This window comes from Schizosaccharomyces japonicus (assembly GCF_000149845.2).
Source record: "Schizosaccharomyces japonicus yFS275 unplaced genomic scaffold supercont5.3, whole genome shotgun sequence".
NCBI lineage: Eukaryota > Fungi > Ascomycota > Schizosaccharomycetes > Schizosaccharomycetales > Schizosaccharomycetaceae > Schizosaccharomyces > Schizosaccharomyces japonicus.
Genome location: NW_011627862.1, coordinates 1,015,858 through 1,043,130, shown reverse-complemented (window position 1 = coordinate 1,043,130; position 27,273 = coordinate 1,015,858). Strand labels below are relative to the sequence as shown.

Here is a 27,273-nt window from a genome sequence, read left to right as displayed (position 1 = left end):
TCCAACAACTTTTGTGTGGATGCACGTGATGATCTTTTTTAAGCTCTTACTTCCCCGCAATGTTTATATACCTGCCCCGCCCCCGCAGTATTTGCATTTCACTTTCTTAGGCTTGCGCAAGTGACGATGATGTCGAGCCTTTGGGCGACGTGAACAAAGCTACCAACAACGAATTCGCTTTGTTCGCAAATACATAGCACACTAATCATGTCCTCACTGCAAAGACGAAGTTCAAAACTTTTATCCCTTCGCTGGATCTATCGCCCGGCAGTATTTAGGCTAGCATTACCACAGAGCCGATTTATTTCAGAAGGTGCAAATACCAGCAACTCTCAAAGTATCGAAAGCAGCATCAATGGCTTTCAGTCTGAAAAGGCACCACTTCGCGAACGTTTTTCACGATGGGCCAGTCGGTTCTTGCCGAGATCGACGTTGCGTGCCATCGACATGGTTGCTGCTGTTCATCGGTTTTACCGTCAAGTGATACAACAATGCGACTACTCGCCATCCTCTCTCACAACACAATCGTGCTGGTGGTATAAAGAATGTGGACTGTCTATGTCGTTTCAGTCATGGTTCCAGGTGGCACAATTGCATATTTGGCTTCTCACAACTCGTATCCGATGCTTCCCAAAGGACCAGGCATCAGCGTTCTCGCAGGCACTCGCTGACGTGTTTTTTGAAGACATGGAGCGGCGCATGAGTCTTGACTTCGAAATACACAGTAACCGTATGGTTCAAACGTACTTAAGAGACTTTAACCAGCAGCGATCGGGCGCCGTGTATGCGTACGATCAAAGCTTCTTAAGCGGTGATGCTGAGATGGCTGCCGCTGTCTGGCGAAACTTATTCCGCTCGTCTGAGGAAGTAGACATGCGCCTGCTTGCTCTCATTGTGGCATATATACGTGCAAACGTAACACACCTAAGCAATCTTTCGGATTCAGTCCTAATGAATGAGACGCCTCAACTGTTTATCCCTATCAACTCGTTGGAAAATGCCGTGCACCCTGAAAATGCATAGGGAAACGGGTTTCCTCTGCTCAACAAGGCCAATTGTGTGTTTGCTTCGTGTATTCCAATGAGCCCTTTAATGAATGAAAACGCAGACGTCTCTTGGAGTCTAATATTCATAGTCATCCATACACAGACTGTTTATGAACTTTATTTTTCACGCCGATGTAAATCATTAGAATGCGTCGTAAGTTTTTTTTCATTCGTTTGTAGCTCAATTGTAAGCATTCTCAAACTTCGTATCATGTCGTTCATTATTCTTGTAACTGGTTGACTGGGAAATCACTGTTCCTTTTGTTCTTGCAATTGCTTTTTCAATTCTTTTTGCTCCTGAGCTTGCAGCTGAGATCGATACTCCCATTCGGAGACTTTGTCCGTACTGGTCAAAAAAGTGTTAACTCAATTTTCAATTGCAACAAAACACGAGCTTCTCCTCACAAAATATACGTACAATGCTTGCAGACAACTCTTCATGCGTTCATTCTCCTGTCGGCATTTCCAGACAATACTAAGTGTCCTTCCAGTTGCACATCGGGCAAATGCCTCAATTTCTTCCCGACAGGCGTCTTTGAGCACCCGCTGGTACCCTTCACGAACCGAGACTTCTTCTTGAGAGCCGCTTCTTGTTGCCGACATAGAGAATGGAAAGAATATGCGTCAAATTGCGTTTGTTTACGTACGTGTATTCGTGAGCAAGTGGGTCTTTTCACCAGGGTCCCCACCCCATGCGATGTCATCAGAACCCACACCGCTTCGGCTGCGACAGCACGAGCCGTTACTGATACGCTTCGTGCTCACCACCAGGCGCTCGCTTCATCTATGAGACTTTCTTGCCCTTGTTGGGTAGCCGCGGCAGTGAACGTTGTTTGAGGTTTAGACGCTGCTCATCACCTCTTTTTGCTGAACACTCACAAACATGAGCACGCTGCAAACAGACGCTGCCGCGATCGAGCAATCCATCAAAGAGGACCATGCTAAGCAGTTTTTTGTTGATCACCCTGCTCCTGCCTCGTTGGATGCCGTGGTTCAACGAGTAACGGACTTTTTGGCGAAACAGGATGAAAAGCGGCGCGTTGTTTTGGTTACGAGTGGCGGAACGATGGTACCTCTTGAACGGAACACGGTGCGCTTCATCGATAACTTTAGCGCCGGTTCTCGAGGTGCCGTGTCTGCGGAGCAGTTTTGCCAGCTTGGTTACTCGGTCATTTTCTTGCACCGTACCTTTAGTTTGTTGCCGTACACTCGTCGACTCGAGAAGCCGTGGACAGAATTGTTTGAGAAAGACTCGTCGTCCTCCTTGGGCGATGCGGGCCATCGCTGGATTATGAAGTCTGAGTTCAGTGAACGAGTGACTAGTACACTGAATGAGATGGACGTGGTCCAAAGTAACAACCAGCTTTTGTGTGTACCGTTTGTGACCCTAGACGAGTACGTTTGGTACTTGCGTTCCATTGCATGCTGTATGAGCAAGCTTGACGGCCGTGCACTTTTCTACCTCGCGGCAGCAGTGAGTGACTTTCATCTGCCCCCCGACAAAATGAGTGAGCATAAAATCCAAAGCGGTGAAGACTCTCTTGAAATCTCCATGAAGCCAGTTCCGAAATTCCTTCGTCACTTAGTTGACATCTGGGCACCTCAAGCGAGCATTATTTCCTTCAAGCTCGAGACTGACGAAAGTCTTCTCATAAAAAAGGCGAGAGCTGCACTCCTTCGCTATTCTCATCAACTTGTTGTCGCTAATTTACTGCACACTCGCAAGCGTACCGTCGCGTTTGTAACATTGGATGCGGTGGAATGGGTTACCTTATCGGATGAAGAGCTCAAACGCGGTGTTGAAATCGAGCAGTACATTGTTCGTCGCGCCATGGACATGCACACAGCTCGTCTTCAGCACTAAGCAAGAAATGCATAATGAGGATTTGCTCCTTAACGATGAAATGAAATTCCGCTCTTTTTTTTGTAAATACAGATTCGAGCAATTGAACTGTCAACTGTAGTAATGAATATAGACGCACAATTGCATTTCCCAGCTATTCATTCACGGTTTGAATGTCCATTTTGTTATTTTTTGTACACGCGCGCCTTGACGAATCCAGAATCCATTGAACTGACATTGTCGGTACATCTGCTAATTCTTGTCGGCCAATTCGGCCGTTTGGCGCGGCGCTGCAGATTTCAGTGTACCACGGTGTGCTTGTTGATGTTATCTTCGGGTACGGTGACTTGCTTTTTTTTTCTCCTGATGCCTCGCTTGTGAAATGGTATAAATGTAGCGCTGGTCCTCGACAAAACTGGCCAACTGCTTGGCGCTCTGTTCGTTCTTATCCATGGCGATGGGGATGTGACAGTGCGGCAGGCAGGCTTTTGGTGAAAGGGTAAGGATATTTGGTGCTCTTCAGTGGGGATGGAATCATTTGTCGGGACAAGTCATCTTGGTTGGATACTATGATGACACGATTCGAACGTTTATATAGGAAGTGCCGTCTGAGAGTTATATTGCTCCACGATGGATAAAACGAATGTCACTGAAGATGTTCCTGGCAGGACCTGGTTGTTTCGGGGTAATTTTCATTTTCTCGACGTGACCGAGTCCTGTCGGTTCATTCCGGCTTGTTGATTTTGTCTCGGCAGGTTTTGTTTCCATCTCAATTCCTGAGCATTTTGCTTTGGCAGATCATTGTTACTAACAGTTGCTTTCAGGTTGATTTGTAGTTCTGTTTTAATTTTAATAATTATCATCGTCAAGGAAATCAATGGCGATCATCCGTCGTTTTGTCGTAGATCGAACGCGCTGTCTCGATGTACGTTGGCTTGCGTCTGCTGTTCGTGTTGCCGTCTTTCTTGTTGGGGACCGGTTAAGATAATTGGAGGAGGGTGCGGGTTTGGGTGTCGAAGCCCGTGGTATTCTTTTCGCGAGGGTTTTCGTTTGATTATCCATGGCTTGTAAGAGTGATTTTTGGGTTTCAAGCGCTTGACGAACAGAGGTATCACGAACCTCTGACTGTAATTCTTTAATTACGCGTTCCAGCCCGTTCAGCTTCTGTATGTTTTCTTCTTGCTGGTTGACTAGCTTCGATACTTGTTCATTCAGTGTCTTAATATCGTTCATCACTATAATTACGCGGGTTAGTGTCCGTTGTGAAAAGAATGTTCCGGCAATTCAACGGGGTTTGAACGGTTTGTTTTGTTTCATACAGCTCTGTGTCGTTTGATCCTTCTGTTGTTGATCCTGTTTCCAGGATTGTAGAAATTCATCACTCTGTTGCTGGTGAGACTGAATGGTCTGAAGCGTCTGGAGCACACCGGTAATTTGATCTTTGTGAATACGGGAGATGTCCTCTGCTTGCAACGCCAGTTTCCGTGACCATAATTGAGCAGCTGAAACGGAATAACTCATAATTTCTATGTTTGTTTTACAATATGCTTTCTACGTGAAAGGGACAAGGAAGGGCGGCTCTTCGTTCTTATATATTGTCGCGTCGCATTCTATGACATCATTGAAAAGCTTATTGTACGTCTGGGACGCGACGCGTAGAAATTGTCGAAGGGGGAAAGAAGTTGTTGAAATGGTGGAAAAACGATAACAAATTAGCTACAAGAATGTCTACAAGATTCACAAAATTGCCTTCACAGAGACTTGGTGTACGGATGCATGGACTGTGAATATTTAAAGCTTGGTGCGGAGACGGACTTGCACAGAGTCAGCATGGGCAGTCAATCCCTCCAAGTGTGCCAAGCGAACGACAGTGGGACCAAGAAGCTCGATGCCCTTGCGAGTCAACTCCTGTGTAGTGATGTATTTCAGGAAGCTGTCAGTGTTTACGCCAGAGTAGGCATTGGCATAACCGTAAGTGGGGAGAGTATGATTCGTACCGGAAGCATAGTCACCCATGCTGACAGGAGACCAAGGACCAACGAAAACGCTACCAGCGTTTTGGATCTTGGGGATGTAGGAGGCGGCGTTGACGAGGTGGAGAACAAGATGCTCGGGACCATACAAGTTGGACCATTCAAATGCCTCTTCAACAGTGTTCAGGCGAATGATGGCGGATTGAGTCAAAACCTTTTGAATGATGGTGGAACGAGAGAGGCGGACGGTGTGTTCGTGGATTTGACGTTCCAGTTCAGCGAACTTGGCAGGAGAAAGGTTAACAGCCAGAAGAACGATTTGACTGTCTAAACCGTGCTCGGCTTGAGACAGCAAGTCAAGAGCAACGTGTTCAGGCACACAACTCTCATCGGCAATCACAAGAACCTCAGAGGGACCAGCAGGCAAGTCAATAGCGACTAAAGCACTGTAGTCGTTTTGAACGTGCATCTTAGCAGCCGTGACGAATTGGTTACCAGGACCAAAAATTTTATGAACCTTAACAAGCGATTGAGTACCGTAAGCCATGGCAGCGATAGCCTGGGCACCACCAGCCAACACGATGGCCTCAGCACCGAGTTTGTTGGCGATGTACACAATTTCAGGAGCAACAGTGCCGTCTTTACGAACAGGCGTCGAAAACACAATGTGAGGACAGCCAGCAACCTTGGCAGGAACACCCAGCATCAAAGCTGTGGAAGGAAGAACGGCAGTACCGCCGGGAACGTAAAGCCCAACACGTTCGATGGGACGAGAGACACGTTGACAAACGACGCCCTTCATTGTCTCTACCGAAATAGAAGGTCTCAATTGTGCTTTGTGGAAGGCGTGGATGTTGTTATAAGCGGTATCAATGTCACGCTTTGTTTGCTCGGAAATATTCATAAGATGTCTAGGAAAAGGAGCCTTCAAAACGGCTTGCTTTAAGTCGGCTTTTTCGAAACGCTTGGCAAAATCAATAAGAGCAGCATCACCGCGAGCTTTAACGTCGTCAATTATGGGAGTAACGAGTTTGCGAATATTTTCGGTATTCTTGATGGGACGAGCCAACAGGGCCGAGCGCTCCTCAGCGCTCAGTGTAGATCCCACATACGTAGGCACAGAAAAGAAATCAGCTTGATCCATAACAATGGCGGAAGTTACAGGGAATAAGGTATGCCCTAAAAGAATGTAATGTGCTCTTGGTAGGAGGAAAGTGCTTCGCAGACTGTACACATTATGCCATCACTTTTTCCATCTAAAGTCGGGTAAACGCCGCGGCTTTGCCGCGTTAAGCAATTATTAAGAAAATTACAACATAAAATAGCATTAGTATCACTCTTTCTGCTTCATAAAGGTGTATGGGTGTTTCGTATAACGTTTTATCCAACTTAAAACGTTTTGGTGCCATTTGAGCCCGTTCTCTGGAGAAAGAACCCAATGGTTTTCATCTTCAAAGATGACAAGCTTGCTAGGAATCTGTTTATATTGAAGAGCATTAAAAGCTGCCAAGCCTTCTGACTCCGGCAGCCGATAGTCTTTCGAACTGTGAATGATTAATTCTGGCACGGACCACTTGTCTACAAGATTAGCAGGATTCCATCGTTCATACACTTCTCTCGCCTCCCAGGGCGTTCCAAGAAAATCATGAGTAGAAAAGTAGATTTCGTCGGTTGTGTAAAAAGTGTTAAGCGTACTGAAGACACCATCGTGACAGACGACTGCCTTAAGCTTCTTTGCTAACGGTTGTCCTTGAATCCAATTAATCATGTAACCGCCATATGAGGCACCTAGTGCGACAATTTTGTCTTCGTCAATGTAACCAAGAGACTTGGCCGCATAGACAACAGTGGCTTCGATATCTTTATAGGGGGCACCGCCCCAGTTTCCTTGAATAGCATCCGTGAAAGCTTGACCATAACCTGTTGAGCCTGTAGGATTGATAGCCAGTACGACGAATCCAGCCTCAGCAAAGACAGCAGCATTCCAACGATAAGACCATCCATCGAGCCACGACCCCTGCGGTCCTCCGTGAATGAAAACAGCCAAGGGATACTTACGGTGAGCATCGAAATTAGATGGTTTGACAACCCATGAATGAACACGATACGAACCGCGCGAGATCCAAAGTTCCTCCACACCTAAATTGTCGAGACCTACCCTGTTATCATAGAGGATGCTTTCGTTGCCTTGCAAGTCAGCAACCGTAAAGTATGTGGGTTTTTTAAAGGATGCGCGTGACAGCCAGAGACGCTCATTTGCATATGAAGCTGCAATTACGCTGTGCTCCTTCGTCAATTGTGTTACCGCTTCAGTGGAAGGATTCACGGAGAATAAACGTTGACGGCCTTCGTCATCTGCAATCGCGTAAAGGATTATATCATCGCCGTTTCTTCCAATAAAAATATTACTGGGAGACCGATCCCAGTCGTCCGCAATTATTTTTCTTTTTCCCGTGGTTAGATCATAGATAGCAATTCTGTTGCGATCACTTTCGTATTTCGCGGTTTTCATTTCCAACCAGGCGATTATAGTATTGTCATGAGATATAACCGGACTGCTGCATGCTCCTTGTGTTTCACTCAATGCTGTCAAAGTAGATGCTGCATAATTGAACAAGTAGACAATGGTTCTTGAATTAAGAGCGGGATTAAGGTCAGGATCTTTAGCAACAAAAACGAGATTTTCAAACGAAGATGAATAGTCAGTTGCTTCATTAAATGGTTCCATAGGACTCTCTAAACTCGTTCCGAGAAGTAAATTCTTAGCATCATCAGACAATGGGAGCAGCCAAGAGCGACTGGATGTTCTGTTGAAGTCTAAAGAAAAGATTGTGTTTTTTTCCGACGTTATCCAATGGTCCCAATGACGAGCAAATATAGATTCATATTCATGGACCTTGGGCGGATTTTTTTTCGGTTTCTCAGAAAGACCGCTGAACACAACACGGACAGTGCTGTCTTGCGTAGTAATTTTCAGGTCATATATAGGGGCGTAATGTGTATAAATTGTATTCTCCAAGAGGCTTTCGACATCGTAAAGAACTAACGAAGAAACATCTGAATCATCATCCTTTATGTAGATAAAACTAGACTCGTCGAGCCACTGCGGAGACTTTGCACTCTTTCCCAAAACTAATGGAGAGACAGCTTCTGGCTCAGATGTGTTTATTAAGAAAAGACCATTGTTGAACTTGTGTTCGGTGAAATTATAAACAGATTCAGTGAATAATGCAAGAGTACCATAACTGTTAACAGATATGGCACTTCGCCGAGGCGTTTCCAGCATGTCTTGAGGTTGAAAACATAAATCAGCGGTCATTGCACGGATGGTCGTGAATAAGTAGGTTAGATATATGAAACAAAGCATTTGGACTAAAACGATATCCTAAGCTTACAAAAAGCACAGCGGATAATCGTTGAGTTGTAATGCGAATAATGAAGGTTTATATCAGTAATAAGGTATCAGCAACTTGGCTGGTACATCAAACGATACAACCTAAGTAAGGCGCGAATGAGGTTTGCAAATATGTTTGATTACGATAATAGTACGACGGTCGGTATGAACGAAATATTGAGCCGTTATCATTACATGTTCCAATCAGTAACTCCCTTTTTTAGCAAGCCTTGATAACGAAGTAATACATGCCATGCCAAGACAAGATAAAATAGTATATTAAGAAATGTAGATGAATGTAAATAACAACATGAAATAAATAAAAAGATTAACTTTAGTAAAAGGTAGAAATTAAAAAAAAAACGGAGCATAAAAGGCTGGATGAGAATGAATGAAGTAATGTTAATAAGCCATTTCCAGAGTTAGAACCACAAAGGTAAATAGTTCTGAGGAAGATTCATGAAATTAAAAGTACGATTAACGTAGTCAACGGCGATTTAGCCGTTTCAAGAAACTCTTATAGAAACGAATATGCATTGAACATATATCATGTAGCATTTGACAAAGTTCTCGGGAAAGACGGGCGTGAACAAACGATATTTCTTGAAGCAAAAGGGAATCATAATTCGCAAGATTCTGAAGTAGGTTGTCAATGTTTTCCTCATGAATTGCAGCCTCTTCACCTTTTACCGTGTTTGATTTCCGAGTAACCCAACCAGTCCAACGAAAGGTACCACTGGCTTCTTTATTTTTGGTTAATGCATTTCCATTGGCACCCGAAGTGTCATGATGAGCGTGTTGTCGTTGCAGTCGTTCAATGTGCGTTTGTTTTTGCTCTCGCAAGGCGAGCATCGGTTTTAGAACATCAAAGCAATCAATTATGTCTTGTATAGTTGTTAAGGATTTTTGTTTCCAATCTTTGCACAGAATCATGTTTGGTTGTTGAAGAGAGGCAAGTAGTTTTTGCACATCTGCGAGTAATGATGGTGTGTATTTGTCTGGCATTGTCCAGTCCTGTTGAGTCGTAACCTGTAGACGAGATAAGTACTGAGTCGCTAAGTGCTCACACTGCCTTAAATCGTTCTCCATACTCTTACAAAGCTCGCGTTCACGTAAAAGCATTGGAGGTAGTGACACCGCTTTCCGGGATGAAACAAGATGGAATATCCCACTGCCATTATTGTTGCCAGTAATGCTGGGTGTTCGAAAACCTGACTCGGCATTGTTGTTGATTTGCAGGCATGCATTTTCATAGTAGTGTTGCCAGTCACTGACTTCAAGAAATTGATATAAATGAAGACTGCTTTTTAAAACAGGATGTTCCAAGCATCTGTCAAGGAAACGTTGGAGAGAACTTAGTCGGCGCGGAATGAAATCCGGTGAGAAAGCATCACCAGTAATCTGTTTTACACCGTGTTTTCGTGGAATTGGAGGAATGAAATGCAATGGATATTCGCGACGCAAAAGCTCGTGCAGCAAGGTAAAGTCGCGAAACCGCCGGCGAGCATGTAACTCATTTTCCTGCCCAGTATGCAATTCTGTCTTTGTAAGGATCAAGTAGGAGATATAAACATTGCCGCCCGAAAGAGGCTTCTCAAATTGAGGATCAGCAACACGGCAAATGAAGACCATACAAACCAAGTAATTGATGGAAAATGCAATGAAGATGCTAATGGAGCATCCTAAAATCGAATTTCTGCACGTATAAGCGATAAAGTTGACAAACTATAGGACAGTCTTTGGTAAGGAGGATGCCAGTACTACCTCCCTGCCACCAAAATCTCAAGAGTCAGTGCCGTACTACAGACAAGCATCTGATATAGAAAAGTTGTCAAAAACAGATTACGAGTATACTATTATGGTACGTTTGTTTTCCACTAGCATTTACTAAGTATTTATATAAAAGATTTTACGATTCAGTTCAAAACGCGGTCTATTTCGTGTATCTGTTGAACCCTCTGATTCGGTGAAACGCGTAATTGAGAAGGTAAATCAGCTCTAAACAGGGCCAATTGCAATTGCTAACGCTCCATTCCTTAGATCCAAGAGTTTTTTGGAAACTCAGTGCCAGTTAAGGCGATTTATTTGTCCAAACAACCATCTAAGGAGAAGGTTCCCTGTACATCATTCGAAGGAAAGACCGTTGGTGATGCAGGCTTTAAACACGGAGATATGTATTCAGTTACGGTAGATGAGGACGTCGTACAAGCTGCTGCTCCGTCCACTGCCAAGATTGAAACCAAGAATGTTGAGCGGAAAGATACTATTTCACAAAACAACACATCAGCTCCTACTCAAGTTCAACAGGATGATGTTGATAACGAATTAGAAAAAGAAAGAGGTCTTATTCAACGTCCCCGCAGTGTATTTTGTCATCACGGAGACAAGGGCATGTGCGATTACTGTTCTCCTCTAGAAGCATACGATCCTAAATACCTCGAGGAGCAAAAAATCAAACATCTTTCTTTTCACGCCTATTTGCGAAAGCTGAATGCTACTACGAATAAGTTGAACAGTAGTCAGTCCTTTATCCATCCCCTTGAGGAACCTGATTACCGTGTAAAAAAGCATTGTCCATCCGGGCATCTTCCATGGCCCGCTGGTGTTTGCACAAAATGTCAACCTTCAGCTATCACGCTGACACAGCAGTCGTTTCGTATGGTTGACCATGTTGAGTTTTCCTCCTCTCAAGTCATAAACTCCTTCCTGGATTCCTGGCGTCAAACAGGACAACAACGCATTGGCTACATGTATGGACGCTACCAAAAATATGAGAATGTGCTTCTTGGAATCAAAGCTGTCGTGGAGCTGATCATCGACCCTGCTCAGGTTTCGGAATCGGACGGCGTTACACTCCAAAACCCTTGGGACCGCGAGGCCGAAGTGGATAAACTTGCTGCCGCTTGTGGTCTCCGGCGAGTTGGTATCATTTTTACAGACCTTGTGGACGATGGTTCGGGCAAGGGAACTGTGCTTTGTAAGCGCCATGCTGGCTCCTACTTCTTATCCTCACTCGAGACATACAACTCGGCGTACTTCCAGAGTCAGACGCCTAATCCCAGCAAATGGAGCAAAAGCGGACACTTTGGCTCTAAGTTTGTTACTTGTGTTCTTTCGGGCAACGAGAAAGGCGAAATTGAAGTGATGGCGTATCAAGTTTCTAACACTGCTGTTGCTTTACTGCAAGCGGACTTGATTAAGCCAACCGTGGATCCAGACCGTATGATGGTTTGTTTGGAAGAACCAGGACGTTATGTGCCAGATGTGATGTACAGTGAGGTAAACGAATATGGAAAGGCGGTATCAGTGAACGCGAAGCCCGCGTTCCCTGTCAGTTTCCTACTTGTTACTTTGACTCATGGATTTCCAGAGAATCCACGCCCGATGTTCAAATCAACAGTTTCGCCTCTGGCTGCCAACTTCGATGCCGGTGACGAAACATTCCGACTTCGTCAACTGGCCAAACTGTTTGAGCCATCTGCCTTGGACAATGGTAGCCTTTCTAATTTCGATGTGCTTCTGCATATTCAACAAATGGGCATTCTTGACGATGTAAGTACACACAACACTAATCACACAAAGGGAGCACAATTTCAATTGCATAACATTACTAACAAACTTAGACTGATATGAGAGTCCTCGCATCATTTGCCAGTGATCCATCCCATGAACATTCGGCTGAATTGAATGCACGGCCCAATTGGCAAACGCTCCTAGCCATCCTTCAAAGTAGCCTGTAAGTGGTCCATACTTAGAGGGGTTTATGACTTAGAGGTCTACGAAATTGCTCTTGGGCAATGACGGATCTGTGCCTTTTTCGCCTCACGTCGGCAGTTAGTTTAATTACTAAAACTCGAACTAATTGGCACCTATTACGGATTCGATCCATCTGCCTCAACAATGCCTCTGTTTATCGCTTATACAACGTGCTTGCACAGCACATTTCTTTGCCGCTTTTCAAGCCTCTTTTTCGCACAAACTATACTCTAAAGTTTTACCGGAACCCCCGGACACCACCCAACGTGATACCACTCGGGTTTAGCGATTTGGGCAGTAACTCACGACCAAACACTTACACTACAGCATCATTATTGGCGGTTTCTGTGAATTCGCGCCCATCAGCTCGTAGTATTTTCTCTGTTTTATTGCCGTTGTTTTCTTGTGGTGTAAATTACACACACAAACGGCGTCGTTCACCGGCCTGGCTGATTCGGTCGGTATTTTTAGCTGTTGTTTCCTTTAAACAGTAAATTACACAGTCTCGTTTTTGTCATAAGTTGTCTTTCTCAATGGCGTTTTCGAGACGAAAAAAGGTATGAACATATTTGGGGTGCTAGCATAAGTTGGCGGCAATCTGAAAACTTGTGAATAGGACATTTCTGTTAGTGCACAACTTAATGACTCTTACATACTAACAAGATCGTTCTCTTAGATTTCTTTTGCATTCACTACTCTTGCTATCATAGGTAGCATTGTTGCGGATATACATTTTTCACAAACGAATTTTAGACGCTATTCTCCCTGTCGCCGCGCGACTGAGGTCTTACAAATGTTCATGGCTCATTGCTGTGGCTCTAATTACACTCTCGTCCATTCCTCCGCTGTTCGGACAAGACCCGCTGTCATTGCTGGCAGGCTTTGTTTGGGGCTTTAAAACAGGGTTCATTGTCGTTGTCGTCAGTATCTTCGCTGGTGAATCGTTTGCCTTCCTGATGTATCGACATTGTCTGGAACAAAAGGCCAACGAGTTCCGTTTGAAGCATCAGAAGCATTATGGAACATTTGTGCGAGTTATTGAGGAAGGCAGTTATCCTCTCATTTGGCTTATTCGTCTGAGTTTTCTGCCCACGCATCTTACAACAGTTTTCTTTGCAACGATGCCGCGCGTTAGCTACGTCGGATGGACGTTGGCCTACTGGCTTTCGAGTTTCAAATATCTTGTGCCCGTATATGCAGGTATCTGTTTAGCACGCGAAAAAACGACAACGGCCAATACCGTGGGTATTATCTTGTGTATCGTTATCACCGCCGGCACTGCCTTGTACATTTGGTTCCGTTACAAACGACTCGAAGCCTCCTCGGCGGAGGAGGAGCTGCCGCTTCCTACAGCCCTCGAGCCAGCTCCTTTGACGTCTTTGTTCGATCCATCCAACGCTTCCAGCACTTCTTTGCTTAACGAAAGTCCTTTCGTCACTTATGACATGCCCACACCAACTCCTTCTAGACAAGACGTTTTCCGGACGAGTCGTTACTTGCAAACACCTTCGGTCGACCCCACAGAGCTCAGCATCTCCGACGAAGATCCTTCGTCAGAAGACCTGTTACTTAATCGCAACACCCTTCCAGGAGGACAAAAGACACTTAAATCGCCCGCTTCTGTAACTCTGCGACCTCGTTAATCCGTAATCTGTCACCAAGCTGATGAAGCAGCAATCACCATCACTTTCTCCCCCTCCTTCGCCTTTAATCGCCCTTCACTTTACGGAACTTTTTAGATTTAAAGATTTAAGGATATACGGCGAAGAGACTTTGTCTGTCTATCGTTCAGTCCATATCCTCAGCTCATGCAGTACTCTATTTTTTCTCCTATAACATGCCTTTCTACGATTCCCTTAACGCGATGACTCTCTCCTCTGTTGTGTGAACTTGTTTTCCTAGCGAACGCATATGCTCGAGTGAAAACATGACTTTACACGTAACACACATTGACTTCCACGTACAACCAAAATCATGACTGCAGCCACACGACCTTACATACACCCCAATACTACACGAATTCCAACTAGACACAACCCTAGAACACATACACACCCTACCGAACCGATCAATTTTAAAATGGTGCACACACGACTTGTTTTGTTTAAGCAACCAAAGCAGAAGCAGTGGCAGACTCGTACTTCCAGGTGGGAGGGAGAGCGCCAGCCTTCTTGTAGTAACGAGCAAGGCGGTGAATACGAGACTCGATGAGAATCAAGCGGAACTTGGAGTCCTTGTCCTTACGGTTACGCTCCAAGTGCTTACGGACACTGACGGCCTTCTTAATCAAGTTGTAAAGGTCCTCAGGAATCTCGGGAGCCAAACCATTGGCCTTCAAGATACGCATGATCTTTTGACCAGTGATGAATCGCACTTGAGGAATACCATGGGAGTCACGGAGGGTAACACCAATTTGGGAAGGAGACATACCCTTCTTGGAGAACTTGATGATTTGCTCCACGACAGCCTCGGCGTCAGCCTTGCACCAGGAAGGTGGGGAGCGGACGTAGGGGAGAGCAGACGAGGAGATACCCTTTCCTTTGCTGTGCATGCGACCCATTTTGGATGTTTGGTTGGCGAGAGGGTTAGCACCGGCTCTTGATTTTGATACACTGTGACTTTGTTTTTCAAACCCTACCCTAATATACAGTAGGTGCACAGTGGGGTAGCAGAAATAGCGAAATTTTTTTTAAGTTTGTGTTTTACCGCACTGCAGTACGCTGCTGATTCGTGTTTACTGAATTGTAAGGTATCGCTAAATTGATATTACCGTACTATGAATTTTTGCGATTAATGTATTTTAACGAATTCCAACGAAGGCCGCCTCATTAGCTCTGCGTGTGGTGGTGAGAAAAAAGCAGTCCCACAATATTCAGCTATAAAAGGGAGGACGCAACTTCTCTATACACCAGAATCAAAACCAGGTATTGCCTGCCGGCGTATCCTAGCTCCTCGGAGCGTTAGACGTCGGTATACTTGTATACCGGGGAGAAGAAGCGTCGTCTCCACCCTCGTGAGCTGCATCCCACAGCGCTTGAGGACTATAATCACCGACCTACACTTTAGTTAGTAGTGAAGAAATTTAATAAAAAAAGGTTAGTACTGTCATCTTGTTTGTGCGAGAGATGTGGGTGGTTTTGGTGTGTTCTTGTATTTTTAAGTCACGACTCCCTTAGGAGCTGCCGGGTTCTCCTCTCTGGTTGTTCTGGTTGTAAGTTGGTTCTCTCTTCTAGCAGTTCTTTGCTCAGTTGTCGTAAATAGGTCTATTAAAGTATCACTGTCTGTTCTTTCTGTTGTTCGTTGCTTGCTTGTCGTAACGTTCTTATTGACACATCATTAAACTACTTAAACAGCTTTTGCAAACTCATTTCACTCGAGTTGCCCTTGTTGAGAATCTTGGCAACGGCGAGCTCAAAGTCGTCTTGGGTAACGTGCACACGGCGTTCACGAAGGGCGAACATACCGGCCTCCGTGCAAACACCCTTCAGCTCGGCACCACTGGCACCTTCCATCTTGTCGGCAATGCTTTTCAAGTCGACACCCCGAGTAAGGTTCATGGAGCGAGAGTGAATGCGCAGAATCTCGGCACGAGCTTCGGCGGACGGTGGGGGGAACTCAATCTTGCGGTCAATGCGGCCAGGACGAAGGAGAGCGGGGTCGAGAATATCGATACGGTTGGATGCCATAATAACCTTAATGTTTTTCGTTGGTTCGAAACCATCAAGTTGGTTGAGGAGTTCGAGCATGGTACGCTGGACTTCGCTGTCACCGTTACCACTGCCGGATTCTGAACGAGAGGAGCCGATGGAGTCAATTTCGTCCATGAAAATAATAGAGGGAGCGTGTTCACGAGCCATCACGAACAATTCACGCACCATTCGGCTACCCTCACCAATATATTTTTGAACAAGCTCTGAACCGCTTACCCGGATGAATTTACAATCGGTGTGGTGAGCGACGGCACGAGCCAGCAACGTTTTTCCGGTGCCAGGAGGACCGTAGAGCAGGACACCCTTAGGCTGTGGAATACCCAAACTCTCGAACAGCTCAGGGTGTTTGACAGGCAGCTCGATGACTTCCTTGATCTCCTTAATCTGCTTCTCCAAACCACCAACCATAGAATATGTAGAGTCGGGAATTTTTTCCACCATCATGAGAGAGACAAGAGGGTCCACCTTGTTGGGCAAGACCTTAATCAATTGGTACGAGTCGTTACGCAACGCGACGCGCATATTAGGCTTTATCTCACGAACGTCAACGTCGGGAGCAATGTCAACGACGTACTTTCCCTCCGGATGGACTTTCACGAGGACTTTGTTTTTACCCATCATCTTCACAACTTCACCCACATAGCTTCCAGGTTCCTGTAGCAATTGGATTTCTTCGCGCAACAGGCGAACTTTTGCATTAAGCTCATTCCGCTGAGCCTCTAGACGCCGAAGATTGTGTGTTCTCCGAATTATTGCAGCCTCAACATCCTGGATTTTCTGGGTATAGTACTGTTGTCACGGTTAGCACCCAAATACCACTACAGCAGCGTGTCGGCGCGTGTGCCTCCTTACCTGCACCAGGTTTTTGTTCTCTGTATCTTTCGTGGGCACTAAGACTTCTGTCATCCCGGGAGTCTCGGTTTTGTGGGCGTTTTGGTAAAAGGAGGGTTCTGCTCGTCGAGGTCGGTGACAGTTGAGGAAGAGTGAGAATAGTGGGGGCCTGAGTGGGGCATGTGGGAGAGGCGACAAGAAGTGAAGTACAATAACAACAATTCCGTATGGACGAGACGAGTACGGCTGCTGTTTGGCGCTATGGAAGAGAACTGTTTCTGGAGGAAGACGGGCAGTGTGTGCAGAAGAGCAATTTAACTGGCAGAGATGGGTGTGCGTGGAGAATAATGAAACGTGGAATGAAAAATGAAAAGGGAATTCGAATGAGAGCAACTATGCAATTCCATTTGGGGGGTTTCCAGCGTCTACGAAAGTATCGTGCATCGTTTGTGTCGCATAACAGATTACACTTATAAAATTTATCTTACCGGTAGGACTGAAGGATGAGCAAGCCAGACATCAAGTACAACATTGTATAAAAGAAACTGCGCAAATTATGAGCGAGTAAAAAGAAGGTCAATTAATATTAATTGTGTCCTTCTGTAGCAAGGAAACGATTCAAAAAGAAAATTAAAAGGGAACTAAATGTTGCTTTATTAGTATAACGTGAAATAAAAAATTGAAAAATAAAAAATAAAATAAAGGGAAGCACTATATAAGTACAAATACTATATATAAGAAAATTAGAAATTAGAAATTAAAGATGAAAATAAGAATTAAAATTAAAATTAATAAAAAAATTAATAAAAAAATAAATAAAAACAATAATAATAAAATAAATAAAAACAATAATAATAAAACAACTTCCCTCAACTTCTCGCAATTCCTCTCACCCTCTTTCACCCTCTTTCATTTCCTCTCACCTTCTCTCAACTCAACTCAACGAATCCCTTCCAACCAAAACGATAAAGACATTGGCTGAACAAACAACGAGTTTCAACTCACCTCAAGTAGACTCCTGGTTCTTACCTCTGCCCCCTCTCGCTTACGGACACGTGCTGCCACCACAGCGGTGTTTGCGACAGGGATAAACTGCGCTCCATTATGGGCTCTATCCTGCGCTTTATTTTTTGATTTGCCAAAAGTCCGCGTGAACCAATTAAACTCACCTCCTGGTGGTGACGCAAGCATTGGACGCGTCTTCCCCTACGGCACTTCGAAAATACGCAAACGCCAGAAAAAGGAACAGAAATACAATAACTGTACTCTCGACTCCCCGTAATTGATACCCCTCATCCCTTTCATGACTTCTCTTGCTGAATCGTATTTCTGGAGCACGGACGAGGGTCAGCTGCTGTACAACCAACGACTACAAGTGGTTGAGTTAAATACGCGAAACCTAAACACTCAGAAGCAACTCCTCGCACGCAGACAGAAGCTCGACGAACTCCGCCAACGCGTCCAAAGTGTCCAGGAGAATCTTGTTTCGGAACACGGACGGTTTGTTCTCGAGCAACACGAGCTGCAGAACGAATTGCAGCACTTTTCACCCGATGCTGTTGCCGAGCGTCGTCGTGCCAACGAACTCTCTCATCGGCAAACTCTACGCCAGTGCCGACAGAATCTCCTCCAGAAGCAGGTCCCACTGTCCAGCTTTCTTTCGCTGTGTACTGGAGGAGCAGCAGCAGCAGCAGACGACACCACACGCTCCCCGGAGAATGTCCGTGCCGACTAACAACAGGCCATCGCTACTCACCATGGCTCCACCACGGACGGATGCACTGAACAAAGCTCTACCGTAGTCCAGCCAGCCAGCGACCGGCACCACCGCTGCCACCACTTCTCCTGCCCGACCGGTTGCGTAGCCAACGATGCTGCTCATCGCTGACCCTCACTGCACCACCCAACAGCCTCCGGCATTCCACCGTCTCGCCCAGTCCCCGTAGCCGAGCTTTGTGATGCGCTCGTTGGCCTCGTTAAACCTCGCCACACCTCGCTACACCTCCGCTGATCTCGCAACACTGTGCTATCTGCCCAGCGTGTCGGGTCGACCGGGCACTGGCCGACCATGGATGACGTGGGGACTCCGACCGCTCTAGAGTAGAATCGACGGCCAATCACTCGCTTGTCGCGACTCTAAAATTCATGTTTATTTTTCGTTTGCTGCGCGCACGCTGATTGGCTCTGAGCTAAACTGGAGGCGGGATGGCGACACACGGCTCTTTACCGATGCCGTAGTGGCAAGCCAATGGAACGCAGGAGCGGAGATCGTTTTCAGACCGCACGCGTTCCCCCAGCATTTCGTTTGGATTTTTTGGCTGCATTTCCTGCAATTTCCCTCTCGATTTTTGCTCGTCAGCTGCCGAGCAGGTCGCTTCCGATTGACTCCTGACTTGTCCGGTCTTGCACAGCTTCCCGCACGTGCCGTTCGCCTCCGTCGCCCGTGCCGGCTTATCTTCAGCTGCTTCACCCTTCCCGCGACTATCTACCGAATCACGTTCCGTCTACGTCACGCTTTCAGCGAATAGGCACATTTTTCCCTCCGCCAGGCGCCGTCCCAAACCGCAGTCACTTGCTATAAATAATGCACTATGGTCTCCGCAAAAGCTTCTTGATAGCAGCCAACTCTCTTTTAATCGAACGCACATACCCCGTAGTCTCACTGCAAGTTGCTTTGAGTAGGAAAGGAGATCATCTTTCGTGTGGAAAACACCGGTTTCCGTGAAGAAAGAGAGACTTCACAGTGATCGCAAGTTACTGGATAATACCGTCATCCTTCATTTTGCAAGATGGCCGAGCCCGTTAATAATGAACAACAATACCCTCCTCAAGAAGAGGAGGTCCCCCAAGCACCCGCTTACTCTGCACCTCCTAAGGAGGAGGAGCCTGATGAGGACATTGATGCCCTGATCGAGGATCTTTTCTCTGAGGATATCCAAGAGGAAGCCGAAGACGATGACAATGCGCCCGCCGCTGGTGAGGCCAAGCCTGTCCCCGAGGAACTTCTTCAGACCGACATCAACCAGGGTCTTTCTACCTCTGAGGTCGAAGCCCGTCGTAAGAAGTACGGTCTTAACCAAATGAACGAAGAGGTCGAGAACCCCTTCCTCAAATTCATGATGTTCTTCGTTGGTCCCATTCAATTCGTTATGGAGATGGCCGCCTGTTTGGCCGCTGGTCTTCAAGATTGGGTCGATTTTGGTGTCATTTGTGCTCTTCTGTTGCTTAACGCTGTTGTCGGTTTCGTCCAAGAATACCAAGCTGGTTCTATTGTCGATGAGCTGAAGAAGACTCTTGCTCTTAAGGCTACTCTCGTTCGTAACGGTCAACTCGTTGACGTCGAAGCCAACGAGGTTGTTCCCGGTGATATCCTTCGTCTTGAAGAAGGTGTTATTATTCCCGCTGATGGTCGCGTTGTTTCCCCCGATGCTTTGATCCAAATTGACCAATCCGCCATTACTGGTGAGTCCTTGGCTGTCGAGAAGCACTACAACGACCCCACCTTTGCCTCCTCTGGTGTCAAGCGTGGTGAGGGTTTCATGGTTGTTACTGCTACTGGTGACTCTACCTTCGTCGGTCGCGCTGCCTCTTTGGTCAATGCTGCCGCCGGTGGCACTGGTCATTTCACTGAAGTGTTGAACGGTATTGGTACTGTTCTTTTGGTTCTCGTGCTGTTCACTCTTTTCTGTATCTACACTGCTGCTTTCTACCGTTCCGTTGGTATTGTCAAGATTTTGGAATACACTTTGGCTATTACTATTATTGGTGTTCCCGTCGGTCTTCCCGCTGTCGTTACCACCACTATGGCTGTCGGTGCTGCTTACTTGGCTGAGAAGAAGGCCATTGTCCAAAAGCTTTCCGCTATTGAGTCTCTTGCTGGTGTCGAGGTTCTTTGCTCTGACAAGACTGGTACTTTGACCAAGAACAAGCTTTCTTTGGGTGAGCCTTTCACTGTTTCTGGTGTTTCTGGTGATGAATTGGTTTTGACTGCCTGTTTGGCCGCTTCCCGTAAGCGCAAGGGTTTGGATGCCATTGACAAGGCTTTCCTTAAGGCTTTGAAGAACTACCCCGGTCCCAAGAGCATGCTTTCCAAGTACAAGATCATCCAATTCCAACCCTTCGACCCCGTCTCCAAGAAGGTTACTGCTTACGTTGAAGGCCCCGATGGCCGTCGCTGCATTTGTGTCAAGGGTGCTCCTCTCTGGGTTTTGAAGACTGTTGAGGAGGACCATCCTATTCCCGAAGAGGTTCTTACTGCTTACAAGGACAAGGTCGGTGATCTTGCTTCCCGTGGTTACCGTTCCCTTGGTGTCGCTCGCAAGTTTGATGGTCAACACTGGGAGATTCTCGGTATTATGCCCTGTTCTGATCCCCCTCGTCACGATACTGCTAAGACTATCAACGAAGCTATGCACTTGGGTCTCCGTGTTAAGATGCTTACTGGTGATGCTGTCGATATTGCTAAGGAAACTGCTCGTCAATTGGGAATGGGTTCTAACATTTACAACGCTGAACGTCTTGGTCTTACTGGTGGTGGTGACATGCCTGGTTCTGAAGTTTACGATTTCGTTGAGGCTGCTGATGGTTTCGGTGAGGTGTTCCCTCAACATAAGTATGCTGTCGTCGATATTCTTCAACAACGTGGTTACTTGGTTGCTATGACTGGTGATGGTGTTAACGATGCTCCTTCCTTGAAGAAGGCCGATACTGGTATTGCTGTCGAAGGTGCTACTGATGCTGCTCGTTCTGCTGCCGATATTGTCTTCCTTGCTCCTGGTCTTTCCGCCATTATTGATGCTTTGAAGACTTCTCGTCAAATTTTCCATCGTATGTACTCTTACGTTGTTTACCGTATTGCTCTTTCTCTTCACTTGGAAATCTTCTTGGGTCTCTGGATTATCATTCAAAACCGTCTTCTTAACTTGGAACTTATTGTCTTCATTGCCATTTTCGCTGATGTTGCTACCTTGGCCATTGCTTACGACAACGCCCCTTACTCTATGAAGCCCGTCAAGTGGAACCTTCCCCGTCTGTGGGGTCTTTCCACCGTCGTTGGTATTGTTTTGGCCGTCGGTACTTGGATTACCAACACTACTATGATTGCTCAAGGTCAAAACCGTGGTATCGTTCAACACTTTGGTGTTCAAGACGAGGTCTTGTTCTTGGAAATCTCCCTTACTGAGAACTGGTTGATTTTCATTACCCGTTGCAACGGTCCCTTCTGGTCTTCTCTTCCTTCTTGGCAATTGTCTGGTGCTGTCTTGATCGTCGATATTCTTTCTACTATCTTCTGTATTTTCGGTTGGTTCAAGGGTGGTCACCAAACCTCCATTGTTGCCGTTATCCGTATCTGGATGTACTCTTTCGGTATCTTCTGCATCATGGCCGGTTTCTACTACATTCTTTCCGAGTCCGCCTCCTTTGACCGCTTGATGAATGGCAAGCCCGCTCATCCTGCCAAGGATCCTCGTAGCATCGAGGATCTTGTTGTTGCCCTCCAACGTACTTCTACTCGCCACGAGAAGGAGAACTAAATGGCTCAGGAGTTTTGAGCTTGTGAGCTGGAGGGCGACCTTATTGACTGCGCTGGATCCTAATATCCTATACGTTGCCTTCTTGTTCCTTGTTCTTTTCCTTATCCCGCGCCTTTTTGTTCAAACTATCTTTTTGGACGGCAGCATTTTGCCGCAGGCAAAGTGCCGGTTCGCTATTTTATGCTACATAGATTGTTTAAAGTTCACTAAGGTCGCCGATGCGAATTTCATTAGCGATACTTTCTTTCTAAATCGTCGGCGGCCAACAACTCTCGTTTCTCAATACTCTTATTTGGTGGATCGCTCCACCTAGATGACTAATTCCAATGGAACACGTTTCTGGGAAATGAACCCTTATGTGATGGTGCGGAGGATGGTTGTGAGTAAGCGGGTTAGTAGTCGAGTGCATTGTTCATTGGTAGTATTTTGTTTAAGTCTTGGGGTTTCTACTCTGGGGTTTAATTTCTGTCTTAGCGTATATACACTTGCTTGACAATTTGACGTCTGAAAAACTGGAACTCAGGTAGGTGGGTTCCTTGTTCCGAAGCAAAAAAAGTTAATTGACAGTGTTGTGGTCCTCAACCTGAAAACATCCTAACAGAGAAGTAAATGTTAACGGTTATACGAATCTACAAGCAATTGCGGGAACACTACAGATATCGTTCACTCACACACACACACACGAGCATCATACTTTAAAAAATGGTTTTGATTTGTTGCTACGAAGACAAATGACTAGCTTAGTCGAACAAGCCGAAGCCCATCTACAACATGTTAGTATACAGAAAGGAACACGAATGCAAACACTTACGTCTTCATCAGACTCCTCCTCCTCTTCCTTCTTGGCCTCCTCCTTAGCCTCTTCGGCGGCAGGAGCAGCACCAGCAGCGGCGGCAGCAGCAGGGGCAGCACCACCAGAAGGAACAGTAGCGAGCTTCTCGGCTCCCTCAGCAATGAGTGCCTCCAAGTCCTTGCCCTTGAGCTCGCTGATAAGAGACTCAACGCGGTCAGTCTCAGACTCGATACCAACAGCAGAGAGGACAGCCTCGACGTCGGCAGCAGCAGGGGCGGCCTTACCGCCGACAGTAAGAAGAAGATAAGCAGCGAGGTACTTCATTATTAAGGGTGGAACAAAATCGATTTAAGCAAGCCGGAAACTTCGCAGAAATTGTCTCAAGGGAACTTCTACGGTACGGCCGAGTTTGTTATACGGAAACAAACTTCCCAGTCACATACCCTACCCTAAAGCCTAAACTAGGATATTCGCTCAGCAAAACGTGCTGAAAGCTTAGGAAGCCTGTGATGGTAATGGCTTGTTTTTGCATATATAGCTGCTAGCGAAGCGAAAACAAGAGCTTCTCTTTTAGAATCTTTATGCGCGTTTGAGGCTAGATTTAATGAAAACGGTTTGTGAAGTCGCGTTAAGGCGCACTAATACACGGTAAAGTTTTTAATAAACTGCAAGGATACAACACTAAAATTGTTTACGGATGTATACTGAAAAATGCTAAATACAATACTGAATTACGAAGTACTACGTTACAGTTTCGTACGCTTGCTTATGTTTAGGAAGCGAACACAAGCGAACTGAAGCGAAACGCATCGTTAAAGTGTTTACCGTGCTTTAAGAAACTTTAAAGAAGCACGTTGGAATATCGTCGAGAGCGTTAATGTGTTTAAGGAGATACACAGTAGTCGAATGTACCACTGTGCATTTCGCTAATTTTAAGAAAAAGGAACACAATGCATAGTGGTGCATTAGCATACAGTATTTTATATTACGAGGTACACCGCACTGCCTTAGTTACAAACGTGAACTCTGGTGTACATAGTCAGCAGTTGTACGTCAAGAGCAAGATTTGAAAATGCAAGATCTGTTGCTTGACCCAGGTAAAACATATAGCTGAGATTCTGTGTGCTCGGTATTGACATCTCAGTACTTCGAACATGGGTTTTGATTCCCATTTTTGTTATTATGATCCTTATTGGTCTTTTAAGACATAATCTTACAATTCTTTTACGATCAAAACCAAAGGCTTTAGACGCTAAAACTCTTCGTGAACAGTATGTGCGACATGTGATATTGGACGAATGTCCGTTAACAACTGCAGACGTATCATCCTACGTGCCGCTAATTTGCGAGGCAATGCAAACAATTTGTTGCCTGATGCACTCGAGCAACGGAAGGCTTTCTTCAACAATGTTCTCCGTTCTGATGAGTACTTGAAAGACCCTGCTTCTGCCGGAAAGCCGGTGAACTTCTTAACCGATGAATCTGCTCTGGAGGGGATTGTTGAGTCTATGAAGGGCAATATGATGATGATTGTTCCACAGACAATTATCATGACTTGGATTAGCGAGTTTTTTGCTGGCTTCATTTTATGTATGTGGTTCATGCTTGTGCTCAGGCTAATCTATTTGCTAGTAAAACTTCCATTCCCCCTCACTATTCGTTTTAAGTCGATATTTCAATCTGGCGTTGCTACCACTGATCTTCCTGTCCAGTGGGTTTCTTCAATTTCGTGGTATTTCATTAATTTGTTTGGCCTTAAATCTGTTTATTCACTTCTCCTCGGCAGCGATAACGGTATGTCACATACGCACCTTGGACCTTTACTCATTATTTAGCGGCTTCTGAACCGGCCAATCCGGCAGTAGGTCAAATACTTCAACCTGGTCAAGATCCTAAAAAAATGATGCTTTCGGAACTGGAGAGCATTCACATCATTGATCACAAGTGTCTTCTCGACTCGGTAGAAAGTCGCATACTTGAACGATACAACGCCTGAGTGTCGTAACGAAGTTGTGTTTCCTGAGCTTACAGAGGGTTAAGAACACAACATGTTTTCTCGAAAACAAGAAACACGAAAATGCGCTGACGTTATGTGTTGTTCATGTATGTTGAATTTTAATGCTCACAGATACAATTGATAATTTCTGGACAGGCCAGTATACCAATTTACTCCACTACATTGGAAGCATTTCGAAAGTAAAAGCGGGAGATACTATTTACGTTACAACATAATGCCGTTAACTAAAAAACCGGTTTTCACTTGTTAAATAGCCAGCTTTTGTACTGTGCTGTTCATATCGCCAAAAGCTGTATACATTACCACTTCCTCGCTCGGCATTCAGCGGTAAATGTTTCTTCCGCATCCTAGTTCACTTGATATAGGGGTTTTACGGAATTAATTTAAGTCATTATGTTTATTGCAAAAGACAAATCTTATGTTGAAGTTGTTTACTGTGTAAATTAAACTTTGATTAAGGATTATCTTTATTCAAGGTACGACTTGGAGACACCAACTGGAAAGCTTAAAGAAGCTAAGCTGTTTAAACCACTCCAAGGTTGCCTCTGTATGTGTTAGATATAAGATTAACTTCCTCTTGAGATTAATTCAAAGTAACCAGGCTACTTGAAAAGCCGGATGTAGCTATGCAATTGTGTACACCTTACAGTATTTACATTAGTGCTTTAGACGCTATAATTTGGCTCAGGATGCCTACCATAGAGTAAACCCCAAATTAGTCTTTATACTGAACTTCGCTCAACAGCCATGCACTTAAAGTTAAGATAAAATATTGCTTTAAGGATATTTCCGCATTTCATTTTTCTGTATAGTGTATCTCAATACCTCATCTAAGATGAATAAGCTACTAGAATACTTTCCAATGTGATTATGCATGTAGCTGTTTTTAGTAGCAACAATGAACTTTAGAGGATAATTCGGTTTTTAACTCCATAAACCAAGTAAAAACCATTAAATCATATTCGTAAAACTAAAGACGTTTTCATTTGTACCATGAAATTGCAGCGGTCAATAACTTAAAACCTGCTTAATCACATTAACTCATTGTCTTCAGTTTATAGTTAAAAATCGCGTTCCCCGAAGGTTTATGTTTTTAAAAGATTGTTTTTGTAACCACTTGTTATCTATTTTAGCTAAGCACTAGTTTCTTTGTTTATTTTCGATACACGAGCCCAAAACCCGAGCCTCATGATCGGTTAGCGTAACTATAGTGCAATGATTTTTTCCAACATTACTATTCCGTGGAATATAAATTGCTAGGTTTATTGATTGCCATATTGACTATTTTAATAGGGGAAAACATATTATTATCTTTTAACTTGGGTTATTTTGTTGTTGTATCAATCTTCCAATAGAGAACGAATTCATTTAAAGCAACAGGGATTTCTTCTTAAGCGAGCTATTTTCCTTCAATTCTACAGCAATTTAACATTAGTAATAGAATAAGAGCTTAACAATACTGACCGTTATCGCATTCGCTATCGTATTATTATTGAATAGAGATTGACATTACTATTGTAGCGCTATCGTCTTAAATAACTGTTTATCTCAGTTAGCAATATGAAAGTATATTACTGTGTGTGTGCCGAGGAGAAAAGCATACTCAATACCGATGTCATCTTTTGTATCATTGCTAAAGGAGAGGTAATTAAAACTTAACGATTGCAATAAATATTAAAACCACTTATACTAGTCTCTTGGAGTTTAATAGGGACCGGTGAAGCTTTTCTACGGCAAAATACTAGTACTTGTCCCTTTAATAAAACATAAGACAGAAACACTAATTTTCAGCAATATTGTTTATAAGTAAATTGCTTTAGTTAATTGATTCTGAAAAAAATATTGGATCCGTTATTCTATCAATATTCCACTTTTATAAAGTGCCGAAACGGAAATGAAAGCTTAAACTGGATATTTGTAGACTTGTAAAATGATTTCGTTGTTGAATCCCAACTTACAAGAACAGAGGAACAGGATTCTTACGAGCAACGAAACAATAATGGAATACTATCCTAGAGATATTTAACCTTGACACGTTTGTGTAAACCCAAAAGCTATTTTTATCAACGTTTTACAAGCGAGGAGCAGTTAAAACCATGTGAAACTCAAAACACACTAGAACTAGCTAGAAACACCTACACACGCAAACTTCATCCCCCAAACCTTCACACAAACACTTTTCAATCAATACACAGTCGACTTCTCAGTGGCACATTTTGTTGTTTTATCCGACCATTTAAGAGCTACACAACAAATAAGGTTTGCCTCCGCAAAACTTTAATTTTCTGAAAAGTATAAATTTTTTTCACTGGTTGTTTCACCTTTCTCTATTCCATACCACAAAAAGTCAGCTTTATAGCACGTCGCCCTATTTCA

The 27,273-nt window shown here is 44.7% G+C and overlaps 15 protein-coding genes across 15 annotated transcripts; 7 read left to right on the top strand and 8 right to left on the bottom strand.

The window, feature by feature from the left end:
* Positions 1 to 207: 207 nt before the first annotated feature.
* Positions 208 to 1,023, top strand: SJAG_01141 (ubiquinol cytochrome-c reductase assembly protein Cbp3; the record flags this gene model as incomplete). Its single annotated transcript, XM_002172358.1, has 1 exon — positions 208 to 1,023. One exon carries the CDS (start codon positions 208 to 210, stop codon positions 1,021 to 1,023), a length of 816 nt encoding a protein of 271 aa, XP_002172394.1.
* Positions 1,024 to 1,295: 272 nt separating this feature from the next.
* SJAG_01140 (hypothetical protein) lies at positions 1,296 to 1,649 on the bottom strand (the record flags this gene model as incomplete). Its single annotated transcript, XM_002172357.1, has 2 exons — positions 1,296 to 1,392; positions 1,465 to 1,649. 2 exons carry the CDS (start codon positions 1,647 to 1,649, stop codon positions 1,296 to 1,298), a joined length of 282 nt encoding a protein of 93 aa, XP_002172393.1.
* A 63-nt stretch (positions 1,650 to 1,712) lies between these two features.
* Positions 1,713 to 3,096, top strand: SJAG_01139 (phosphopantothenate-cysteine ligase). The gene has a single exon (XM_002172356.2). It carries the CDS (start codon positions 1,930 to 1,932, stop codon positions 2,908 to 2,910), a length of 981 nt encoding a protein of 326 aa, XP_002172392.1. The 5' UTR covers positions 1,713 to 1,929; the 3' UTR covers positions 2,911 to 3,096.
* A 642-nt stretch (positions 3,097 to 3,738) lies between these two features.
* Positions 3,739 to 4,531, bottom strand: SJAG_01138 (meiotic recombination protein Rec15; the record flags this gene model as incomplete). Its single annotated transcript, XM_002172355.2, has 2 exons — positions 4,209 to 4,531; positions 3,739 to 4,124 (listed from the first exon to the last, which is right to left on the bottom strand). Exons 1-2 carry the CDS (start codon positions 4,408 to 4,410, stop codon positions 3,739 to 3,741), a joined length of 588 nt encoding a protein of 195 aa, XP_002172391.1. The 5' UTR covers positions 4,411 to 4,531.
* Positions 4,519 to 6,124, bottom strand: SJAG_01137 (histidinol dehydrogenase His2). The gene has a single exon (XM_002172354.2). It carries the CDS (start codon positions 6,004 to 6,006, stop codon positions 4,681 to 4,683), a length of 1,326 nt encoding a protein of 441 aa, XP_002172390.1. The 5' UTR covers positions 6,007 to 6,124; the 3' UTR covers positions 4,519 to 4,680.
* Positions 6,058 to 8,500, bottom strand: SJAG_01136 (serine protease). Its single transcript, XM_002172353.2, has one exon. The coding sequence runs from the start codon at positions 8,227 to 8,229 to the stop codon at positions 6,196 to 6,198; it is 2,034 nt and encodes a 677-aa protein (XP_002172389.1). The 5' UTR covers positions 8,230 to 8,500; the 3' UTR covers positions 6,058 to 6,195.
* SJAG_01135 (autophagy associated protein) lies at positions 8,436 to 10,041 on the bottom strand. The gene has a single exon (XM_002172352.2). The coding sequence runs from the start codon at positions 9,886 to 9,888 to the stop codon at positions 8,743 to 8,745; it is 1,146 nt and encodes a 381-aa protein (XP_002172388.1). The 5' UTR covers positions 9,889 to 10,041; the 3' UTR covers positions 8,436 to 8,742.
* Positions 9,973 to 11,996, top strand: SJAG_01134 (Cdc48-Npl4-Ufd1 complex component Npl4; the record flags this gene model as incomplete). The annotated part of the gene is made up of 4 exons (XM_002172351.2): positions 9,973 to 10,117; positions 10,163 to 10,243; positions 10,297 to 11,808; positions 11,880 to 11,996. The coding sequence occupies exons 1-4, from the start codon at positions 10,115 to 10,117 to the stop codon at positions 11,994 to 11,996; spliced, it is 1,713 nt and encodes a 570-aa protein (XP_002172387.2). The 5' UTR covers positions 9,973 to 10,114.
* A 549-nt stretch (positions 11,997 to 12,545) lies between these two features.
* Positions 12,546 to 13,655, top strand: SJAG_01133 (SNARE associated protein; the record flags this gene model as incomplete). The annotated part of the gene is made up of 3 exons (XM_002172350.1): positions 12,546 to 12,569; positions 12,689 to 12,722; positions 12,766 to 13,655. The coding sequence occupies 3 exons, from the start codon at positions 12,546 to 12,548 to the stop codon at positions 13,653 to 13,655; spliced, it is 948 nt and encodes a 315-aa protein (XP_002172386.1).
* A 379-nt stretch (positions 13,656 to 14,034) lies between these two features.
* SJAG_01132 (40S ribosomal protein S13) lies at positions 14,035 to 14,661 on the bottom strand. Its single transcript, XM_002172349.2, has one exon. The coding sequence runs from the start codon at positions 14,570 to 14,572 to the stop codon at positions 14,117 to 14,119; it is 456 nt and encodes a 151-aa protein (XP_002172385.1). The 5' UTR covers positions 14,573 to 14,661; the 3' UTR covers positions 14,035 to 14,116.
* A 540-nt stretch (positions 14,662 to 15,201) lies between these two features.
* SJAG_01131 (19S proteasome regulatory subunit Rpt6) lies at positions 15,202 to 16,673 on the bottom strand. The gene is made up of 2 exons (XM_002172348.2): positions 16,575 to 16,673; positions 15,202 to 16,511 (listed from the first exon to the last, which is right to left on the bottom strand). Exons 1-2 carry the CDS (start codon positions 16,626 to 16,628, stop codon positions 15,354 to 15,356), a joined length of 1,212 nt encoding a protein of 403 aa, XP_002172384.1. The 5' UTR covers positions 16,629 to 16,673; the 3' UTR covers positions 15,202 to 15,353.
* Positions 16,674 to 17,749: 1,076 nt separating this feature from the next.
* SJAG_01130 (hypothetical protein) lies at positions 17,750 to 18,705 on the top strand. Its single transcript, XM_002172347.2, has one exon. The coding sequence runs from the start codon at positions 17,857 to 17,859 to the stop codon at positions 18,286 to 18,288; it is 432 nt and encodes a 143-aa protein (XP_002172383.1). The 5' UTR covers positions 17,750 to 17,856; the 3' UTR covers positions 18,289 to 18,705.
* Positions 18,706 to 19,101: 396 nt separating this feature from the next.
* Positions 19,102 to 22,435, top strand: SJAG_01129 (P-type proton ATPase Pma1). Its single transcript, XM_002172346.2, has one exon. It carries the CDS (start codon positions 19,343 to 19,345, stop codon positions 22,085 to 22,087), a length of 2,745 nt encoding a protein of 914 aa, XP_002172382.1. The 5' UTR covers positions 19,102 to 19,342; the 3' UTR covers positions 22,088 to 22,435.
* Positions 22,436 to 22,778: 343 nt separating this feature from the next.
* SJAG_01128 (60S acidic ribosomal protein P2) lies at positions 22,779 to 23,349 on the bottom strand. Its single transcript, XM_002172345.2, has 2 exons — positions 22,899 to 23,349; positions 22,779 to 22,851 (listed from the first exon to the last, which is right to left on the bottom strand). The coding sequence occupies exons 1-2, from the start codon at positions 23,202 to 23,204 to the stop codon at positions 22,828 to 22,830; spliced, it is 330 nt and encodes a 109-aa protein (XP_002172381.1). The 5' UTR covers positions 23,205 to 23,349; the 3' UTR covers positions 22,779 to 22,827.
* A 507-nt stretch (positions 23,350 to 23,856) lies between these two features.
* On the top strand, positions 23,857 to 25,502 carry SJAG_01127 (eukaryotic protein). Its single transcript, XM_002172344.2, has 5 exons — positions 23,857 to 23,977; positions 24,025 to 24,151; positions 24,199 to 24,470; positions 24,513 to 24,674; positions 24,716 to 25,502. The coding sequence occupies exons 1-5, from the start codon at positions 23,953 to 23,955 to the stop codon at positions 24,874 to 24,876; spliced, it is 747 nt and encodes a 248-aa protein (XP_002172380.1). The 5' UTR covers positions 23,857 to 23,952; the 3' UTR covers positions 24,877 to 25,502.
* The last annotated feature ends 1,771 nt before the right edge of the window (positions 25,503 to 27,273 follow it).

Coding starts and splice junctions, on each gene's coding strand:
- SJAG_01139 (XM_002172356.2), top strand. CDS start 1,930: ATGAGCACGCTGCAAACAGACGCTGCCGCGATCGAGCAATCCATCAAA.
- SJAG_01130 (XM_002172347.2), top strand. CDS start 17,857: ATGACTTCTCTTGCTGAATCGTATTTCTGGAGCACGGACGAGGGTCAG.
- SJAG_01136 (XM_002172353.2), bottom strand. CDS start 8,229: ATGCTTTGTTTCATATATCTAACCTACTTATTCACGACCATCCGTGCA.
- SJAG_01127 (XM_002172344.2), top strand. CDS start 23,953: ATGCAAGATCTGTTGCTTGACCCAG. Junction 24,152..24,198: donor GCTAAAACTCTTCGTGAACA/GTATGTGCGACA, acceptor TAACAACTGCAG/ACGTATCATCCTACGTGCCG. Junction 24,675..24,715: donor TCTCCTCGGCAGCGATAACG/GTATGTCACATA, acceptor CTCATTATTTAG/CGGCTTCTGAACCGGCCAAT.
- SJAG_01129 (XM_002172346.2), top strand. CDS start 19,343: ATGGCCGAGCCCGTTAATAATGAACAACAATACCCTCCTCAAGAAGAG.
- SJAG_01128 (XM_002172345.2), bottom strand. CDS start 23,204: ATGAAGTACCTCGCTGCTTATCTTCTTCTTACTGTCGGCGGTAAGGCC. Junction 22,852..22,898: donor AGGAGGAGTCTGATGAAGAC/GTAAGTGTTTGC, acceptor AACATGTTGTAG/ATGGGCTTCGGCTTGTTCGA.
- SJAG_01135 (XM_002172352.2), bottom strand. CDS start 9,888: ATGGTCTTCATTTGCCGTGTTGCTGATCCTCAATTTGAGAAGCCTCTT.
- SJAG_01132 (XM_002172349.2), bottom strand. CDS start 14,572: ATGGGTCGCATGCACAGCAAAGGAAAGGGTATCTCCTCGTCTGCTCTC.
- SJAG_01131 (XM_002172348.2), bottom strand. CDS start 16,628: ATGACAGAAGTCTTAGTGCCCACGAAAGATACAGAGAACAAAAACCTG. Junction 16,512..16,574: donor AGAACAAAAACCTGGTGCAG/GTAAGGAGGCAC, acceptor CCGTGACAACAG/TACTATACCCAGAAAATCCA.
- SJAG_01137 (XM_002172354.2), bottom strand. CDS start 6,006: ATGGATCAAGCTGATTTCTTTTCTGTGCCTACGTATGTGGGATCTACA.